The following is a 21902-nucleotide window of genomic DNA, read 5'->3' as shown; positions in this document are numbered from 1 at the left end:
AAGTTAAGCCAAGATTATACAGGTGAATGATTAAGTTTTTTCTTTGAAGTAATATGATATAAGTATTTTTGTTAAAAGAATTTTGATGTAATTATATAATATTTGTAAATTTTAAAAGAACTATTATTTGTGTGTATATGAGTGTTCACCTACATGTATATATTTGCCCCACATGGGAGTTTTGGTGCTGATGTGAGTCTGAATATGGCATGTGATCTCCTAGAAACAGGAGTTCTAAGATGTGAGCTGTAAAGTGGATGCTGAGAACTGAGCTTGGGTCTTCTGCAAGAGCAATAAGTGCTCTTAACAACTGAGCACATTTGTATGAATCTAGAGCTAGAATAAGACATTTTAATAACATAGATTTTCAAATGAGAATTTGGACTAAAATATTTTATAGATCATATAGAGAAAACAAAACATGTATTTTATATATAAATTATGAAAAATGCATTGAGGACAACTCTAACACATCAACAGTACACTTTAGAGAAAGGATTTTTTTAAGTAGGAAAACAAATTATAATGTTTGCAAAAAGAAAATACAAATATTTTTGGTTTTGTTTTGATTTTCTTGTTTAGTTGGGTTTTTTGTTTGCTTGTTTGTTTTTGCTTTTTTAAGACATAGTTTCTCTGTGTAGCTCTGACTGGCCTCGAATTCTCTGTAGATGAGTCTGGCCTTGACCTCAGAGATCTGTCCTCTCTGCCTCCTTAGTGACAAGATTAAAAACATGTGCTGCCATGCCCTGCTACAAATAACTAAGAAGAAAAAAATTAGTTCTGTGGGATGATTTTAGAGGAACTTTTGTCACAGAGAAAATATGGCTGTTTATTTTAGGGTGAGATGCACACGGAGACTTTTTCCAATAATATGCATATTCAACTGGGTAAAGTTATAAAAAAACATTATATACCTATGTCCTTAAAAGATATCATAGAGCTACATTTTTATAGGAAGCATTCAGCTTTGTTGGAACCACTGACATGGCAATAGTAAGCTGTTTCCAAGTAGTAGAATAAAACAATCTGTTAACTATTTAAAAACTTAATCTTTTGTTAAGATTATTTTCCACAAATAAGTTTACTGGAAGAATTTAATTGGGTGGTTTTAAAGAATGAATTATAGATTTCTATAAAATAACACTCAGATAAACTAAAATATACAATTATCATACTGTATTATCAGTTAATTTATATCTAGTTTGGAAACATAATAATTATCTGTCAAGAGCTGCGAATTCATTGGCACAGCTTCTCAGTTCTACAATTTTAGGTGCCAAGTCTCTGATGATCTCATACATTTCACTTTCCAACTCTTACTAAAACTGATAGAGACAGTAATATCATTGCCAGGCAGCTCTATGGAATTACTTTTGACTGCAATAAATTTTAAAAGTTATTGAATATATATATACAGAATCCTTGATAAAAATAGCATTCTGGGCTCTAAATAAAAAGATATGGCAAATTTTGTTGCTGAAAATTTTAAATTATGGTTACTCAATTTTTCTTCTATCAATACCATTTTTATGATTTAATTTTCTTTTTCTTTTTCACCATTATTCAACAGTACATCTCTTCTCAGGAATGCATTCCACCATGAAACAGAGTTCTATTTTTTATCAGTCTATCAATGTTGTTTGGTGAGCTAAAGGGTCAAAATCTTTGTTTACTTCTAGATCCTCAGGGGTAAACTATTCACTCCTGCACATGGCTGACTGTATTTGTTAGTAATGATAAGAGTCAGGTTTCAGCAAGTATGTAGCAAGATGGCATAAGAAAGTACCAAATTCACATCTGTAAATTTGAAAAGCCAATGGACATAATTCATTTGAAAGCTAAATCTTCCAATAAAATAGAGAATATTGTTTCTGGACAAGGTGTTTGTGAACTGTGCTACCAAAACTTCACCAAACCCATATGAAAGGAATCACTAGGGCATCAGACATAAAATTCAAAGTTGGATGTCCCCTGAAGAGGGTAATGAGCCTCCAGTAAAATGGCAGAGTTGTAATCATTCCTTAGGACCTATTTTTTCTGTTAATGTTTTTGTCTTATTTTTTATATAATTATGAGGGAGACATGTCTAAAAAATTGTACAATGATCAGTTATTCTTCATTATTCTTCTAAAAGCACCTATAACCTCTTTGTTCCTCAGACTGTAAACAAATGGGTTGAGCAGGGGAATTATTACTGTATAAAATAAAGAAAGCATTTTCTCTTTGTCTCCCACAGGCCCAGAGCCAGGACAAACATAAATGAGAAAAAGAGTTCCGTAGAACAAACAGACAGAAAGCAGGTGGGCACTGCATGTGGAGAAGGCTTTGCTTCTGCCCTTTTCAGACTTCTTTCTCAGGATGGCAAAGAGGACACGGATGTACGAAACCAAGATGGTTACAAAGGTGAAGGCTTGTATAGAAATTGAAAAGATTAAAAGCACAAACACGTTGATTGTTGGATCAGTGCAAGAAATGTTGAAAAGTTGTAAAATTTCACAATAGTAATATTGTATAATGTTGGATCTGCAGAAAGTCAGTCTAAGTAACAAACCCACATGAATTGCCAAGTGCAGAACACCAAGTAAGTATGTCACAGCTATAAACTGAATACAGAGTCTATTAGACATCAACACTGGATAAAGCAAGGGGTTACATATGGCCACATAGCGGTCATAGGCCATCACAGATAGGAGAAAGCATTCTGTGGTTGCACTGGAACCCATAAAATAAAATTGAGCAAAGCACTCAATCAGAGATATCTCATGATTTTTAGATAAAAAGTTGAGAAGCATTTTGGGAGTCACAGAGGATGTAGTCCATGAGTCAGCAAAGGCCAAGCTGCTGAGGAATAGGTACATGGGGGTGTGGAGGTGAGAGTCCTTCCAGATGAGAGCAATCAGTCCGAGATTTCCCACCATGGTGATGAGGTAGATGAGAAGGAACAGTAGGAAAAGGGCAGCCTTTAACATGGGATGCTCTGTGGGTCCCACGAGGATAAACTCAGTGACCAGAGTGTGGTTTTCTTCTACCATGTCTGAGCTGGACAATCACTAAAATGAAAGAATCAGGAAAGACAGAGTTCCAGAAAAATTATAAACTTGTTGCTATTGTTGTCACTATCCCCAATTGATGTTTCTCATGCCAGATTTTTAAAATTTTGGTATTTGTCTACCCTAAACAATAATACACTAAAGTAATATGTAAATTTTGTGGAACTCCTTCTACATCTTACAAATGCAATATGTGTTTGCATTGTTTAGAACTGAGTAACTTGTTAAAGCTCATGTGAACAAATAAGATTGGTATACCAACAGTATAAACAGTAAGATTAGTTGAATGTATCTTAACTGATATTGAATTGTTGTTTAAAGATTCAATAATTGAGATACTAAGACACTGTATAAGAAAGAAGTAGATTAGGCATAGAATACATCTCAGATTCTAAATAAAGGGAATTTAAAAAAGCAAATACATGTTTTTATACTGTAGGAAGTGGTAATTGATGTGGTAGGTTATGCTGTCATCTGGAAATACATAGGAATAAATTCTTACAATACAGACTGCATATACCTAGATGAAAATAAAAAACACAACACACACACACACACAAACACACACACACACACACACACACACACACACACACACACACACACACCCAACTCATGTATGTGAGTAGCATAAATTAAAATGTATCAAAGTTCTCCCTAATGACTAAGGTGAGGAAACTGATGCTTTTCTGTATTACTTGTAGAATACTAATTGCAACTGCCTTTGGGAAAGCAACTTTAGACAATTCAATTTATTTGAATTCCATATATTTATTGTCAATCTACAATTCTTTTAGTTATACTCTAAAACAAAATCAATGCTAGATGAAAACAGATACACAAAGTGTATGCAATTCATTTCTTGTCAAGGTGCAATGAATAGAAACAAATAGGTATGTCATCATGTATTTAAAAAAAAATCAGTCACAAAAAAGAATTATTATCAAGTGTATTGAGAATTACCACAATGTGGACTCTTTCAGAGGACCCACATATACAGAAATTAAAATAACTATGATCATACTGCAGCCAAATAAGCTACAATTTTTAAAAATATCCTCTGAATCTAAAAAATATGGATACAATACAGTAAATTAATAATTCCTATTTTTATGGTACGGAAGTAGAGGCTTGGATATAGGGAAAAGGTGAGAAAGAGAAGGATAAGTTAACTAGAATTTCATAAGAACCCACTCATATAAATGACAATTGTACTCAAAATTATACCTATGTGTGCATGACACTCAATGTGAATATTTTAAGGATTAGGTGAAGAATTGCCTGGAACATGTTAGTAAGACTTGAGAACAGCAAAGTCCTGGTGCTGTCTGTTTTTAAAGTCATTTTATTTACCTTTCAAATGTTGTCTCCATTCCCAGTCCCGCCTCCATAAGCACCCCACTCTATCCCTCTTCTCCTTAGCCTCTATGAGGATGCTTACCAACCCACCCATCCACTCTCACGTCATCCCTCTAACATCTCCCTTCTCTTGAGCATCAAGCCTCCACAGGACCAAGCGCCTTCCCTCCCACGGAGTCTAGACGAGGCAGTTTTCTGCTACATATGTAGCAGGAAATATTTTATAATGTAAAAATTAAGAAATATAATTTAAGTTTTTGCATATTAAATTAAGTAAAATAAAATAGAGAAATAATCTTCAGGGAAATTGCCATAGTCCTTTAGATTTTATAGGTAAGAAAGCTTTCAGCATTGGGAATACATTTCATAATACTCCAAACTTACCTATAATTATATGTATAGGGATCACGAAGAAAGGTTTTAGATATCTTTCAATTTTAATAACATTATCAAGATTTCCTCTGTGTGAATCTGTTTAAAATATAAAATTTATATTTTAAAAAATTGTATGAATAAGAGGATATTTTTGACATTTTGGAGTTTCTGAAAGAACTTCAAAATTTTTTTACAAAAATTTTTAAATAAAATGAATAAATAAAAGTAAAAAGATTGTTATATTTTCAAATATCAAAATATTTATGTGTGCTAAAAAATATAGAAATTTTCTTTTATGTAATTTTAAAATAAATAGAAGTTTACTTCTTGGAATTGATTATCAGCATAAGGAATGATTTTGAGCTGCTATTTTATCTAACAAAAAATAAATAACAAAACTTTTGAGAATTTTTACTTTTAAGTACAGAGTTGTAAACATTTCATGGGAAAAATATATAGTACAAATTCAGATCACTAAGATATTTAACCAGATATAACTATTCCAGGTGACTTCAGATATTACAATGTGTAGTTGAGCTGAGAATTAATAACCTTTAACTTAATAGTTAAATAATGCAATAATAATTACATAACTTAATAGTTACATAATACACTAGGAGACTTATGGAGTCTGTGGAAGCTGATTTCTGTACCTTTAGTTCCATTCTCATGATTCTATAAATTTGAAGAAATTTTATGTCTCTCAACTAAAAATGTCATAAGACAGAATTTATCATTCAGAAAAATTACAAATAAGTGAGATTTGCAAGATAACTATGTCTTAATTAAGAAAACATTTCACACTATAAAATCTTCTCTAAATACCTTGAATTTTCATATCATTACTCAATTTTTGCTGTTGTTTTGCAAATCAGTGGACACCATCTCAATAATGGTGTTACTGATGTGGTAAACTCCAACTGAAATACTTATTTTCAGACTGTCATTTGTCTATCTCTGTCCTGTCCCCTTTGCAGTTGGAGATTTTTACAAAATCTATGACATTTTAATTTATGACAATTATTTTGTACATGTACAAATTATAAAGGTAAACAATCAATAATCTGAAAATCTTCTTTCTCATCCAATTTCTGTAAAACACTGGGAAACTGGAAATGTACCCATTTTCTGGAACTTGTATAAAATATACATACAGATATATATATTATCTGTGAACCAGGTTCCCCCTAGAAACTCCAAAGTGAAAAGATTTAGCATCTTTTCTCCCATTGCAAACAGATCCTTTAAATCATCTTCAAATTCCCTCAAGTTTCCAAACCATTCCCAGCAGAATAAAGTCAAAGTTGTTCCAGTGGGCATTGAGAACAAATCTTTACATTGTGCACATAACTAGTTATGATAAAAAAAAACATTGTGTTCACAGAGATCACAAAATCACTGAGCAAAACTTGGAATAACTTTATTTTTTTCCTCTTAGTCACAGCTACCTAATTAATTTGATATTAATTTAGAAGTTCCAAAGACACCTTAGAGAATACACATCAAAATCTGACAAACATCTTTTCATATTTTCTCTCCAACCCCAGTGTTCTGCGTCTAGAAACAGGGCTACCAAACAAATTGATATGAAAGCCATATGCCATTCATGTCAAACTGTAAGCTTAACTCTGTTGTTTCAATAATGTCCAATGCATCTTAGTTTGAATTTTTATATGCAGATTTTTCTATCATCACAATTCACTTCCGATTCATCACTATAATTTTCACTGTGTAAACATATACATTATTCTCTCATAAAAGTGATTCTTGTAACAGAGTCATCCAGTTCTCACAAGAATGACCTTCATAAAATCCACATATCTTCACTACCACCCAGAACATACATCATTCTTCTCACTTAAAATGTATAACTTTTTGTGAGGATAAGACTACAAATACATTAATAGTCTTAATTGGCCTCATTAAAAGTGAGACACATAACTAATGATGTTAAGTAGTCAAAGTTTGGTCATTGTGTATACAAGTTATTGACCATAACATTAACTGAATTTTAGTCAATCCAAATGTCTTAGTTGATCAACAGAGTGAGACTTCTCTGCCTCAAGTATTATATATATATATATATATATATATATATATATATATATATATGTGTGTGTGTGTGTATAAAATATATATATACATATATAAATATATACGTATATATACACACACACAAATCTAACTACGCTTGATATTCATAGTGTACACTGGCACAATCATATCCATTAGAAACGGTGAGAGTCATGAAGCCAACACAGCTGCTTGGCACAGTTCCAGCAAAGCTGAGCAGAATGCTGCAATTACTGTCAGTCTATCTTTAACTTTTGGGTTTTGGTCTCTGCATGTTGCATTCTTGGGGACTTTCTGCATTATGATTCATTTTACATCTTTTTCTGACATGTCTAAGTCTTTCTAGGAAAATCCAAAAATTAACGTTATCTGGCTACTTATTAGAATTCTTCCATAGTTTTTGGAGCTAATTACACAGATAAGCACATAGCTAAAGGAGGCCGTTACTTCAGGAATCTTCTTGGAGCATCTGCTTCTGAGCAAACTCAAACAGTATAATTAGTGCAGGATAAACAGAGACAACTGACAAACTCTGACTGGCCAAGAGAAAAGGGTACAGATTCAAGGCCTGTTTTTATTATAACCTAGAGTTCTCTGAAAATATAGTTTAATAATAAAGGGTCATACTGAGTACATCCCTGGAGGAACAGAGCTAAATAATTAAGATATATTGACTAAAATAAAACTTTTCCTACACATATAGCATAGATGATGAAACATATGGTAAAAAGAGTTAGGTATCAATATTAGGTATTTATATAAAGACCAGTTTAGATATTTTCTGTTTGTCTCTGCTTTAAAACTATAAACACTGGAAACCTAAAAATCAGTCATATAATGTCATATAATGCATGTGAAGATGAATGTGTTTGCTTTGGAGGAGGAATTCTTTAGATTTGTTAAATTGTAGTTATAGGACTGATAATAAAAATAAAATTTGTTCTGTTTGTACTTTGTAATTGTGACTGAACTTGTAACCGTGAACATGTAATGAAAAAAATCAAACCATAATCTTTACTTCTTGGATAATCATTAGTCTGTCTTTGTGCTGTGAAACCTGTATAAATTAAGGAACATCTGGTTGCTAGTCAGTCAGAGCTATAGAAGCAGACTGATTGCTAGTGAGCCCAGGATAGCCCCTGGCAGTGCACTTCTTTCTATTTATTCAAGTCATGTCCACACCTGACTTCCTTCAATGCCTTAGTCTCATCTGAGTTAAGCTTAATGGATAAATACCACAATATTTGAGGTCAGGAATCACTACACAAACCATAAGAACACTGATCTCAATTAAGTTAGAATAGTTTATTGGAAGCACATCCCAAGACTAATCAATCAGGGTGAAAACTCTAGAACAAAAAGAATCAAATACACCCAAGAGGAGTAGATGGCATATAATCAGAATAATCAAACTCAGGGCTGAAATATACCAAGTAGAAACAAAAAGAACTATATAAAGAATCAATACAACCAGAAGCTGGTTCTTTGAGAAAATCAACACGATAGGTAAACTCTTAGCCAGACTAACCAGAGGGCACAGAGACAGTATCCGAATTAACAAAATCAAAAATGAAAAGGGAGACATAAAAACAGAATACTCATGGGAGGAAATATGGGGACAAAGTGTGTAGCAGAGACTGAAGGAAAGGTTATCCAGAGACTGCCCCATCTGGGGCTCCATCTTATAAACAGACACAAAAGCAAGACACTATTGTGGATGCCAAGAAGTGCTTGCTGACAGGAGCCTGGTTTAGCTCTCTCCTGAGAGGCTCTGCCAGAGCCTGGCAAATACTGATGTGGATGCTTGCAGTCAACAGTTGGACTGAGCATGGGGTCCCCAATGGAGGAGTTAGAGAAAGGATGGAAGGAGCTGAAGGGGTTTGCAACCCCAGAGGAAGAACAACAATATGAACCAACCAGATCCCTCAGACCTCCCAGGGACTAAACCACCAACCAAAGAGTACACATGGAGGGACTCATGGCACCAGTCGCATATGTAGCAGAGGATGGTCTTCTTGGGCATCAGTGGGAGAAGAGGCCCTTGGACCTGTGGAGGTTTGATCCTCCAGTGTAGGGAAATGAGAGGGTGGGGAGGCCAGAGTGGCTGGGTGGGTGGAGGAAAACCACCATGTAAGCAGGGGAAGGGGGTGGGATAGGGGGTTTCCAGGAGTGTGTGTGTGTGTGTGTGTGTGTGTGTGTTGGGGGGATTAGGGAAACCAGGAAAGGTGATAACATTTGAAGTCTAAATGAAGAAAATATCCAATTAAAATTTATATATATATATATATATATATATATATATATATATATATATATATATATTCCTATGTACATAAATACATCCAACTTTGTCTGTATAATGCTACTTGTATGTATGCTTTTAGGGATGACCATTTGGCGTTGGATAACCAGTCAGTGTGTGCTTCCCTGGAGAGGACTATTTCTGCCACTCTCACATTCCTTAGTGATCTATAGTTCTAATTTTGGGTCCAATACACAGACCTAAATGAAGTCCCTTTGCAACTTAGCAGCATTGCCAGAAGGACCTCAGTTTCACCACTTCTTTGAGTTTGAAATAAAATGTACTTTTTGGTTGCTGTAAATCCAAACACCTTTTCCATTCCCAGCTACATCATAATCCCACAGGGGATCGAACTCCATATTCTAAACAGCTGAGGTTTAGATCTCTGGTCATACATCAACTTTTTAAATTAATTCAGACAAAACTCTCCTAGTCAAAGGCTTCAGAGTGTTAAATTTTATATGTACAGTTTGTTTAAGCCTATCAAAATTGCCATTTTGACACAATATATCAAACAACAGGAAACAGTAGTATGGAAAACAATAGCATAAAATAGAACTTTGGTTGTTAAAATTATAATATCTTACTGAATTGAATATTTATTAGTATAAATTGTGTGATACCCTAAGGGACCAATTTGTACTTCTCATAGGCGTCCAAACCCACAGTGCCCAGTAAAACACTATCACATGGTCCTCCAGAGAACCCTGGGCTATTGGGAATTTTACTTCTCTAACCCTTCTTCTGGAAAAATAATGCAGGGATGGAATTGGTGGGGCTATTGTTGTTGTTGTTGAGGGGATATTCAAATAAACAAAGTTTCCTGTGCTTGGAGAATGAGACTCTCAAATGTGTCACAAGTAAAAGAATTTCTATGTATGGTAACTGCCTTCTGTGTTCCATTCTGGTTGAGAAAACCCAGTCTTTCTGAAGATCATAGTAATGTCTTTTGAGATATGGATAGAAAAGATTTCTACATCTTTCCCTAGAGAATTAAGAATGTTGGTTTTTTTTCATAATAATCACATATTTGGCTTTGGATGCCTAAACAGCTTGGTATAAATGAAGGCAGCAGCAACAACAGATTATTTCTAATTTTTACTTCATGACTAAACAGGAATAAGTAAAGTAGATTGGATTGCTCTCTAAAATGATGCTTTCAATTTTTATCTAACCATTGGATTTTAAATTCTAATGAACTAGAAGATGAACTTTAAACTCAGTTTAAAAATCAATGTAGCAATGATTGTCAAATAAGTAATTATTCTGATGATTTCTAGTACAAGGATGGACTGTGTTCCATTTAATTATATTCTCTGACTAAATCTTTTAAGGTGAGTAATGAAAATATTCCTTCTTTAGGCAATTCACAAACTTTACATTATGTATGAATATATATATATATACACACACACCAGAGAATATGTATGGAATATGTTTCATGGAGTATTATATATATATATATATATATATATATATATATATATATATATATAGAGAGAGAGAGAGAGAGAGAGAGAGAGAGGGAGAGAGGAGATAGGGAAATATATAAGAAATACACAGGAAATATTTCTCACAACTTTTTTTCTGCATTTGTTATTTAATTATGACCCATATGCCAAACTATTTAAGAATTTAATTTTCTTCACTATGATTAAGATTGTAGAGAAGGAGAAGTATCTGTACAAATTTATTTTAAAATTATAATTTTGGTACTGTGTTTATCATCAATATAGAAGCCACTCTGGTTAATTTTATTTTGTTAAAAACAGCAGGATTAAAAATAATTAGTAATATATTTACTCTCAAATAAAAGTTTAAATTGAAACATTGTATGACTTCTAGAAAAATGTTTTTCCAACTCTTTTAATTGTATCAGAAAAGTGCATCTAAAGAGAGGAAGAAATTTTAGGCAGTGACTCTATATGTATTTATATATGAACAACACAAACATAATGAAGTATTAATTTTACATTTTACAAAGCATGTTCTATAGGGAAATATATTTTAACTTGTACAAAATAAAACCAAGAATCTCTGTAGTACAATGTGGTGTTTTTGGGTGTATTCTAAGAGTGGTGCTGGTGGCACTTGTGGTAGATCTATTTTCAGCTATTTGAGGAAGCTCCAATCTGATTTTCCACAGTGGCTAGACCAGTTTGCGTTTCCAACAGCAATGAATAAGCATGCCATATCCGCATTCTCACCAGCATGTGCTGCCACTTGTTTTATTGATCTTGGCTATTCTGACTGGGGTAAGATGAAATCTAAAACTAGTTTTGATTTTCATTGCCCTAATAGGTAAGGACTTTGACAATTTTAAAAAGTGCTTCTAGTCACTTGTGCTACGTTTGAAAATTTTGTTTATTACAGTTCCCATTTAAAAGAAAAGAAAATCTATTGGTTTTCTTTTAAAAATTTTATTTTATTTATTTATATTTCAAATGTTAACCCCTTTCCTGTTTCCCCTCTGCAAACCCCCTATCCCACCCCTCCCCCTGTTTCTATGAGAGTGCTCCCCCACCCACTCCTGCTTTACAGTCCTAGTATCCCCCTACACTGGGGCATTAAGCCTCCACAGGACCAAGGGCCTCCCTTCCCATTCATGCCAGATAAGGCCATCCTCTGCCACATATGCAGCTGGAGCCATGGGTCCCTCTATGTGTACTCTTTGGTTGGTTGTTTTAGTCCCTGGAAGCTCTGGGGGGGGGGGGGTCTGGTTGGTTGATTTTGTTGTTCTTTCTATGGGGTTTCAAATCCCCGTCAGCTCCTTCATTCCTTCCCGTAACTCTTTCCATTAGGGTCCCTGTGCTCTGTCCGATAGTTGACTTCAAACATCTGCATCTGTATATGTCGGGCTCTGGCAGATCCTCTCAGGGGACAGCTATACCAAGCTCCTGTTAGCAAGTACTTCTTGTCATCAACAATAGTGCCTGGGTTCGGTGTCTGCAAATGAGATGGATCCCTAAGTGGGAAAATCTCTGGATGGTCTTTCCTTCAGTCTCTGCTCTACACTTCGTCCCTGTTTCCTTTAGACAGGAGCAATTCTGGGTTAAAATTTTGGAGATATGTGGTTGGCCCTATCCCTCAAGCAGGGGCTGTGCTTATTCACTGGATATGTTCTCTACAGGTTCTATCTATCCTTTGTTAGGTATTCCAGCTAATGTCTTCTCCGTTGGGTCCTGAGAATCTCTTGTTTCCCTGGCATCTGGGACTTTCTAGTGGCTACCCCTAGTTCCCCATCCCCCACTGCTATACACCTACATTCAATTTCCTTACCCTCTGTCCTTTTCCATCTTTTCCCATACGTGATCATGCCCCCCCTTTTCCAGCTTCCTCCTCTCCCCCTCTCAGATCCCTCCCTTCCTCTACCTTCTGTGATTATTTTGTTCCTTCTATGTAGGACTGAAGTATCCACACTTTGGTCTTCCTTCTTCTTGAGCCTTATATGGTCTGTGAGTTGTATCGTGGGTATTCTGAGGTTTTCTTGATGTTTAATTTTTAAAGTTCTCTGTATGTCCTAGATACTAATCCTCTGTCAGATGTTTTTTTTCTATTCTCTAGTCTGCCTCTTTATTCATGTGATGGTGTCCTTTGTTAAAAAGATAGGTATTGGCTATAGCTCATAAACACAAAGGCTAAGACAAACTTTGTTTTGTTTTTTGTTTTTCGAGACAGGGTTTCTCTGTGTAACCCTGGCTGTCCTGGAACTCACTCTGTAGACCAGGCTGGCCTCGAACTCAGAAATCCACCTGCCTCTGCCTCCTAAGTGCTGGGATTAAAGGCGTGTGCCACCACCGCCTGGCTCTAAAACAAACTTTAATCACAAGTCTCTGAAAATTGCCGTTATTCTGATTTTCTGTCTTCTGTTACTTGCTCTCTCTGATTTGCCCTCTTTTTCTACAATTGTTCCCCATTGTCTTTGTCATACTCTTCTTATTTCTCTCCATTTTATTCTTTTTCACCAAACGTAATGACCCTTTCTAGTCTTCCTGTGAATTTTCTCTTCTCATTACCTTCCACTTCTCCTCAGTCAGTTGCTTACCCTTTTGCAAACCTTTTCTTCCCATAGCCTAGAAGGGACAAATGCCATCTGTCCTCCACAGTTTCTAGAATAGTCCACATTACTCCTGCTCATTAATATAATTTCTTCTCTGTATGGCTTTTTGCCTCTCATTATTCCTGTTGTTCTTTTATATGCTCTCTATGATATGAAGAAAGGTTTTTCACCTCAGCCATTACAAACCTCTTCATTTTTAATACTCACAAATCTCTAGTCACTCATTTAATCATATTCTTTATGTTGGCCTCTGGCACTGTGCCAGGCAGCAACACATAATTACAATTAAGCCTTAGTAGGCCCAAAAACCTAAGTTCATATCCCCAGCTTGGTTTGTGATAACAACAAATAGAATAATGTACCTAAATGCTCAAGCTAATACCTACACCTTCCACCAGGTTACCAAAAACTTTGATTCCTATTTTATTAAGCGTATAATTTATTTCTTAAAACAATACATAGTATAGACTCTACATTATAAATCATTGCTAATTAATCTTTGTTATCATAATACCTTCCAATGATCCTTTATATATACTAGCTAAATTTACATGAGTTTAAAAACCATCTTGAGAAGATTTAAAGGGTATGTAATTGTTTATAAACTACTCAGTTTCTGTAGTTATAGTGTACAATCTACATTTTGCACAAATGTTTTCGCACAAGTCTGATATAAAATTGGCTTTAGGAGCTTCTTTAGGGCTTTCTGATATTGTTGAATCTAGTTTCTCCTATCATAACCCCATTTTGTTGCTACTATATAATTAATTAAATTTAGTCTTGAGATACTTTCTTCTACCATTATTCTAATATGTTTCCATTGCACCAAGAAAGTATATTCAAATCAACTAAAACTATACAACTTGTATTTGCTTTATAATTCTGTGGCTTAAACATTTTTGCAGTAACAGTGAATCTATGATACTGATTCTGAACTTCCCTATCAAACCAACGGTATGTTTAGAATGTATCATGTTTTGTTAAAGTATTAATTTTTACATGTTAAAATTACATCAATGAATTAAAACTATTTCTTAAATTTCAAGAATAGTTTCCATTTAGTATAGTCAAACTGAACAAAATCCAAAGGTCATTCTGATAAATGTATTGTTATATTTCACTACCAATTTTCACTTTACAAGTCCTTATTAAATACTGTCTAACATTTTCTGCCTTTCATTTAAGGGACATCTAAGTGAGGACATGGGAACAGAGAACACAACACTGCTGACCGAATTTGTTCTCACAGGACTCGGTCACCAACCACCATGGAAAATTCCTCTGTTCCTGCTGTTCTTGGTCATCTATCTTATCACCATTGTGGGAAATCTTGGTCTGATCATTCTCATCTGGAATGACCCTCGCCTTCAAATCCCCATGTACTTATTTCTTGGGTGTTTAGCACTTGTTGATACTTGGTTATCATCCACAGTGACACCAATGATGCTTCTCACCTTCATAGCTAAGAGTAAACTGATCTCTCTTTCTGAATGCATGATACAGTTCTTTTCATTTGTGATGTGTGCAACCATGGAATGTTTTCTCTTGGCAGCAATGGCCTATGATCGCTATGCAGCCATATGCAAACCCTTACTGTACCCAGTGATCATGACCAATAGACTCTGTGCACGTCTGCTCGTCTTGATCTTTGTAACTGGAATTCTTCATGCTTCAATTCATGAAGGCATGTTGTTCCGATTAACCTTCTGTAATTCCAATGTGATACATCACTTTTACTGTGATGTTATGCCACTGTTAAAGATTTCCTGCACTGACCCTTCTCTTAATTACCTCATTGTTTTTATTTTCTCTGGATCTATTCAAGTTTTCACTATTTCAACTATCCTAGGCTCTTACACACTTGTTCTGTTTACAATCTTAAAAAAGAAATCTGCCAAAGGCATAAAGAAAGCCTTCTCCACCTGTGGAGCCCATCTCCTCTCTGTGTGCTTATATTATGGTTCTCTTCTCTTCATGTATCTGCTTCCTGCATCCCAAAAAGTACAGGATGAAGACATGATGGACTCTGTGTTCTACACTGTCATAATCCCCATGATGAATCCAATTATCTATAGTCTGAGAAACAAGCAAATCAAAGACTCGCTGGAAAAATTTTTAAAGAGAAATGATTAGATCTCATGTTACCATCTGTTGTTTTTTTTGTCAAAATATCATAAATGTTTGCAGGCTTATTGTGGCTGTATTTTGTTCATGGTCTAAAGTATTTCCCAATTGCACCTGTTCTAGCATTTTAATGAATTAATGTGTAAATGCCTAATTCTTTAAAATATTTCCATGTGCGTATTCAACCATACAAAGATTTGTAACCATATATTATATTATGATAAAAAAATATAGCTGCATATCAAACTTCTTTGCATGTTCTTTGATGTGACTTCAGAGGCTACAGAAATGTGGCCCTTTAAAAAAGACTTCAGTGCCATAGTTAATTTTTCAGCTTAGAGACTCATTTCACCTTTACCTGTTTTGAAGTACAGATAATGACAGACAAAAACATGTAGCATGTGACCAGGAATGTAAAATATTAAGAACATAGCATAAATCATATGTATTATTAATATTTCACTAGTTTATTAACTTGAATATTTTTAAAAGATTCATCTTTCTTTGTGTGTATTTGTGTATATATGTTTCAGGATTCTACTTTTTAGGATATTATTGACAAAATTATCTTATTTTTTATATAATGAAGAAAAATCATTATGATTTAGGTATAAATCAACAATCACAATGTGCTGATTAGTTATTATCAATAGAAATCAGAGTAGCCTAGAAAGATGGAGGTTCATTTACAAAGTTCCTCCATCTGATTGGCCTGTGAGCATTCCTCTGGGGGCATTTTTTTGGCAGATGATTGACAAGGGAAGGCCCAGTTCATATGGGAAGTGCACCCCTGGATAGATGTTTCAGAGTTATATAAGAAAATCAGGGGAGCTGCTATAGCAAGCACGGCAGTAAGCAGTATACCTCCAATATCTTGGCTTCAGTATTTGTATCTACTTCACTTGATGATGCACTGTAAGCTGTAAGTTGAAATGAACTCTTTCTTTCTTAATATTCATTTGGTCCATTTGCCTGCAAAATTCTTGATGTTTTGGTTTCTAATAGCTGAATAGTATTTAATTGTATAGATGTACCACATTTTCTTGATCCATTCTTCAGTTGAAGAACATCTAGTTTGTTTCCAGTTTCTGGTTGTTACAAATAAAGCTGCTATGAACATAATTTAGCAAGTGCTTTTGTGGGATGTTGGAGCATCTTTGGGTATATGCCCAGGAGTGGTATAGCTGGGCCTGGATGTCGAACTAGTCCCAGTTTTATGAGAAAATGACAATTGATTTCCAAAGTGCTTGTACAAGTTTACACTTCCACCAGCAATGAAAAGGAGTTCACCTTGCTTCACATCCTTGCCAGCATATGCTATTTCTTGAGTTTTTTATCTTAGCCATTCTGATGGCTGTAAGATGCAACCTCATAGTTGTTTTGATTTGTATTTCCATGAGAAATAAGGACTTTGCACATTTCTTTAAGTGCTACTCACTCATCTTAAGTGAGGCAACTCAGTCCTCAAAGGACATACATGGTATGTACTCACTTATAAGTACATATTAGCCATAAAATACAGGTACTGTGTTACACTCCACAGACCTAAAGAAGCTAAATAAGAAGAGAGGCTCAAGCAAGGAAGCGTGAATCTCATTTATAAGGAGGAACAAAATAGTCATAAGAGCCAGATAGAAGGAGGGAGAGTAAGGAGGAGAATGGGAGATTCAGGATCAGGTGTGAGGAAAGACAAGAGAGATGTATAGATAGCCATGAAAATGAATGGGACTGCAACTAACAGAGGTGAGGAGGTGAGGGCATCTCCAGGATGAAACAGAGACCTGGGATAAGGGAGGCACCCAAAAATCAATAAGGATGGCCTTAGCTGTGACTCACTACGTTAGGAATATGGAACCTGAAAAGGCCACCTCTTGTAGCCAGATAGAAACCCCAGTGGAGTCATAAAGATACCAAACCACCCACACAATTTTCAACCAAAAATTTATTCTGTCTACAGGAAATACAGACACAGGGGATACAGTAGAAATGAGGGAATGGCCAAACTATAACCAGCCCAACTTGCGACCCATCTCATGGGAAAGTAATAATCCCTAATACCATTAATGAAACCCTGTTATGCTTGCAAACTTATATTGTTGTTCTCAGAGAGACTTCACCCAGAAGCTGACTCAGGCAGATACAGACACCCACAGCTTGAGGACTCTTATGGAGGAATAGGAGGAAGGATTGCAGTCCCCAAATAAGATAGGTTCTCCACAGGACAACCAACAGAACCAACTAACTTTGGTACCTTGAAGCTCTCAAATTGACAAAGCCCTTCCTCATTGTTCCTACAAGAAAACTAAGTGCATTGTTAATTTTCATTAAGGGAACCTTTATGACCATTTGATTTGCTGAACTTTCTGTCTTTAGTTGAAGATGCATTACATCTTCTACTTTCTGGATATTTCCCCTCATCCATCAGCCACATAAGTTGCTTTGTTGTGACGTAGAATATTTGTTTTCTACTGTTGGTATAATAGCCATCTGAATTAAACCCTTCAAGTAAATCTTGGTCAGCTTTAGGATGTGATGAGGTGTGATGGTTGATAATCATTTTGGAGACAATTCCTCTTCTTGTAGTAGCTTTGAACATTTTTTTTTGTCTTATGAAAATAATAAAGTAATTTCCAAAATAAAAAATTCTATATAAAATATCTCTATATAAGTCAAACTGAAGTGCTACACACTCAACATTAACTATTCAAATGTGAATAAGGGAATAGTAAGATTTATATCATCTGCTCCCTCCCCCAATACTTAGTAAGACAGATAAATCATTCAATATAGTATCTATTTCAAAGGTGAAAGCGCAATCAGCATGTGTTAATTTTCTCTATGGAGTTGACAGTGATAACAGTATGAGAGCTTGTATTAATTACAAAAATATTATTTAACAAGATAAATCTGTTTTGAACTATAGTTCTCAAAGTTCATGTAAAAGAAATATCTTTGCTTGAAAAATATTACTTTTACTTCTTTGATAGTGTTCATTTTGTGTGAAATTTGTTTGAAGGCAGTAATTTGCAATTATATAATGATATTTCCTTCTTTTATCAAGAAAAATTATCAAATATGAAGTGAGTGTTATATTAATTATGGTTATAAAGACTTAAAAGTTCCATATTTGCTCTCTATTTACTAGTTAAAAATGGAACTTCATGCCTAGTTCAAAGTTCAGATAATATAATAACCAATGGTGTTATCCATTCTGAGTATGAAGGCCTGGAATTGATGTGTACCTGGAAGATGAATATCAATAATTAAGATTTGTGAAAAATAAACTCAACTTTCTCTGTTGCATTTTACTGAGGACCTAAGTTGACATAATGATGCCCCCACATATTTGGAGAAAGTCAAATAACTTACTTATTCCACTAATCCAAATAGTTAACACCATCAACAAAGAAATCCACTGACAGATGCACTTAGAAATGATGCTTTATTAGATACTCTAGGTACCAGTCAAGTAGACAGAAAATTACCTGGTTTCCCCACCATACTGCTACTCCCTGAGGACTCCACCTTTTGGTGCAGACTTACTTCCCTTAGCTCTTTGCCACAGATCCTCTCAGCTTTTCTTCTTAGACCATTTGCATTCTCTTACACCCTCAACTGGCTTCAGAAACACTATCTACTGGGGGCTACATAGCCATCACACTTGCCTAGGATACCTACCCAACAAAAACAAGACCAGATATTAATACCAAGAAATCATTGAAACATCATATTATATGCTTAGATCCCAGAACAAAAACATGAATGTGAACACACAAGGCAATATGCTTCCTCCAGAACTCAGAAACCCTATTACAGTAAGACATGAGAAATACTGTAAAGCTGAAGCACAGAATACAGATTTTAAAATTACAACTATAAATATGTTTAAGAACCTTGATGTTGTTATGAATAAATCACTTAATGAAGACCCCGAAGACACAGAGAAGCATGTGAGTGAAATGATGAAAAGGGTTCAAGATATAAAAATACTAATAGACTGACTAAAGAAAACCCAAACTGAAATAAAACTGGAAATGAAAAATTTAGGAAGTCAAACTAAAACCTCAGAGGTAAGCCTCACCAAAAGAGGTTAAGTAGAAAATCTCAGGTGTTGAAAGCAAGGTAGAAGAACTAGATAGTTAAGTCAAAGAAAGTATTAGATCAAAACAACAACAACAACAAAGAAACACAAAATTTCCAACAAATCAGGTTTATCATGAAAAGACCAAATCTACAAACAAGAATAGGGATAGAGGAAGTCTGCACAGAAAACATTAACAAAATCATAAAAGAAAATATTTTCTAATTTGAAGAAGGAAGTGCCTATATAGGTACAAGAAGTAGAACATCAAATAAACAGGACCAGAAAAGAATTTTTCATGACACACAACAACCAAAACCCTAAATGTACATAAATATAGGATATTAAAAGCTGCATAGAAAAAAGACTAAGTCATATATAAAGGCAGGCTTATTAGAATAATATCTGACTTTTCAATGCAGGGTCTAAAATCCAGAAGGGGATATATGAATGCTTTATAAACATCAAGAGATCATGGTTGCCCACCTAGGCTATAGTACCCAGTAAAACTATCAATAACAATCCACAGAGAAAGTAAAATATTTCATGATAAAATCAAATTTATGCAGTCTCTAAGTTCTAACACAGTTCTACAGAATGCACAAGAAGAAAAAGTTGGAAGAGGTTAACCACACAGGAGAAGATAAAAGAAATAATTCCAAATGACTAAATCACAGGAGGGGGGAAGACCCACAGAATAACAACAAAGTAGTAGGAATCAATAAACATTGCTCATCAATATTAATTGTATCAACCAACTGCCCAATAAGATGACACAGAAAAATAGATTAGATTAGAAAAAAAGTATTCATATTTCTACTGTATTCAAGAAACACACCTTACCATAATGGACCATTACAGTGGGGTAAAAGGTTAGAAAAATATTTTTTAAAAAAAGGACCCAAGAAGCAAGCAAGTGTAGTAATTTTACTATCTGATTAAATAGAGTTTAAATGGAAACTTGCCAGAGGATATAGAAAAGAACATTGCCTACTCATCAAAAGAAAACATTGCTGTGATGATATTGCAAAACTAAACATTTATGTACCAAACACTAGGGCACATACATTTATAAAAGAAACACTACTAAAACTAAAATCACATAATAATCATCACACAGAGATAGTGGGCATTAGGAGACTTCAATACCCCATTCTTGTCAGTAGACTTGTCATTTAGACAAAAATTAAACAGATACGCTAGAGTTAAATACTTTCATAGATAAAATGGAACTGGTAGATATTTATAGAACATTTCTTCCAAACATGAAACAATATACTTTCTCTTCAGCAGGTCATAAAACTTTATCTAATATTGACTACCAATTTGGACATAAAGCAAGTCTTAACAGATGTAAGAACATTGAAATCCTATTTGAATCCATCTTGTATCTTATCTGAACAACACATATTAAAGCTATATATCAACAAAAACAAAAAATGCAAACTTATGGAAACCATACTCACTATTAAATGAAAAATGGATCAAGAAATAAATCAAGGAGGATATTAAGTTTTTTTTTTTTTAGAACTGAATGAAAATGAAACCACAACATACCCACATCCATGGGGCACAATGAATGTGGTTGTGATAGTGTGAATAGGTATGGTCTTTGTAGATTTATGTGTTTGAGTGATTGGTCATAGAGAGTAGCACTATTAGGAGATGTGGCCTTGTTGGAGGAAGTATGTTGCAATGGAGGTGCCTTTTAGGTCATATATGGTCAAGCTATGCCCAGTGCAGCACACAGTCTCGTTCTGCTGCTTGTGTGTCAAAATGTCTCAGCTCTTCCCCCAGGCCCATGTCTGCCTGCACATTGCCATGTCCCACTATGAAGATAATGGACTAAATTCCTGAAACTGTAAGTCATTCTAAGTTAAATGATTTCCTTTGTAAGAGTTGCTGTGGTTATGGAGTCTCTTCAAAGCAATAGAAACCCTATCTAAGACAGTGGTTCTAAGAGGTAAGTTTATAGCACTAAGTGCTTACATAATATAAAGGATCAGTCTCATATTAGTAACATGAGAGACCAGAGGATGGTGGCAGGTATAGTGAGTCTGGGATAGACACTGGAGAAGATTATGGAGTATATGGCTAGATGTAGCTGTTGGATACAGAGAAATGACCTGTTTGTCATGGCAGATATACTGAGTTCAGTCTAGACACTGGAGAAGGTTGTTGAGATTTATGGTTCACGAAGAAAAAAAAAATTGTGAGTTGTGGTATGTAGGGCAGGTACACATCAGGGGGTGTGGTCAGACTAAGCTGGGCCACTGGACATGGGATCTAGGATGGATTTGTGGGCTGGTCAGAACCATGGAAAGGGAGGAAAGGAAGAATCACTCTTACTGTCCTAAGCTTTTAAGAAGGAAGTGGGATGTCTCTGAAATTTAAATAGTTAATACTCAAGACTATTAAAGCATTAGAAATTTATAATGTTAAAGTTTGTGATACCCAGTGGGACCAATTTGGACATTT

At 34.8% G+C, this 21902-nt stretch overlaps 2 protein-coding genes across 2 annotated transcripts; one reads left to right on the top strand and one right to left on the bottom strand.

Moving 5' to 3' along the window:
* Nucleotides 1–485: 485 nt before the first annotated feature.
* LOC117717928 (olfactory receptor 5AC1-like) lies at nucleotides 486–5992 on the bottom strand. Its single transcript, XM_076911190.1, has 3 exons — nucleotides 5939–5992; nucleotides 4794–4880; nucleotides 486–3050 (listed from the first exon to the last, which is right to left on the bottom strand). Exon 3 carries the CDS (start codon nucleotides 3030–3032, stop codon nucleotides 2106–2108), a length of 927 nt encoding a protein of 308 aa, XP_076767305.1. The 5' UTR covers nucleotides 3033–3050; nucleotides 4794–4880; nucleotides 5939–5992; the 3' UTR covers nucleotides 486–2105.
* Nucleotides 5993–10025: 4033 nt separating this feature from the next.
* On the top strand, nucleotides 10026–15593 carry LOC117718052 (olfactory receptor 5H19-like). Its single transcript, XM_076911189.1, has 2 exons — nucleotides 10026–10493; nucleotides 14405–15593. Exon 2 carries the CDS (start codon nucleotides 14423–14425, stop codon nucleotides 15350–15352), a length of 930 nt encoding a protein of 309 aa, XP_076767304.1. The 5' UTR covers nucleotides 10026–10493; nucleotides 14405–14422; the 3' UTR covers nucleotides 15353–15593.
* The last annotated feature ends 6309 nt before the right edge of the window (nucleotides 15594–21902 follow it).

The sequence above is a fragment of the Arvicanthis niloticus genome, chromosome 12, assembly GCF_011762505.2.
Source record: "Arvicanthis niloticus isolate mArvNil1 chromosome 12, mArvNil1.pat.X, whole genome shotgun sequence".
Taxonomy (NCBI): Eukaryota; Metazoa; Chordata; class Mammalia; order Rodentia; family Muridae; genus Arvicanthis; species Arvicanthis niloticus.
Note: the sequence above shows the minus strand (reverse complement) of the source record. Positions and strands in the feature narration are given on the sequence as shown.

Excerpts from the sequence above, each read along its gene's own strand:
- LOC117717928 (XM_076911190.1), bottom strand. The coding sequence starts at position 3,032 with ATGGTAGAAGAAAACCACACTCTGGTCACTGAGTTTATCCTCGTGGGA.
- LOC117718052 (XM_076911189.1), top strand. The coding sequence starts at position 14,423 with ATGGGAACAGAGAACACAACACTGCTGACCGAATTTGTTCTCACAGGA.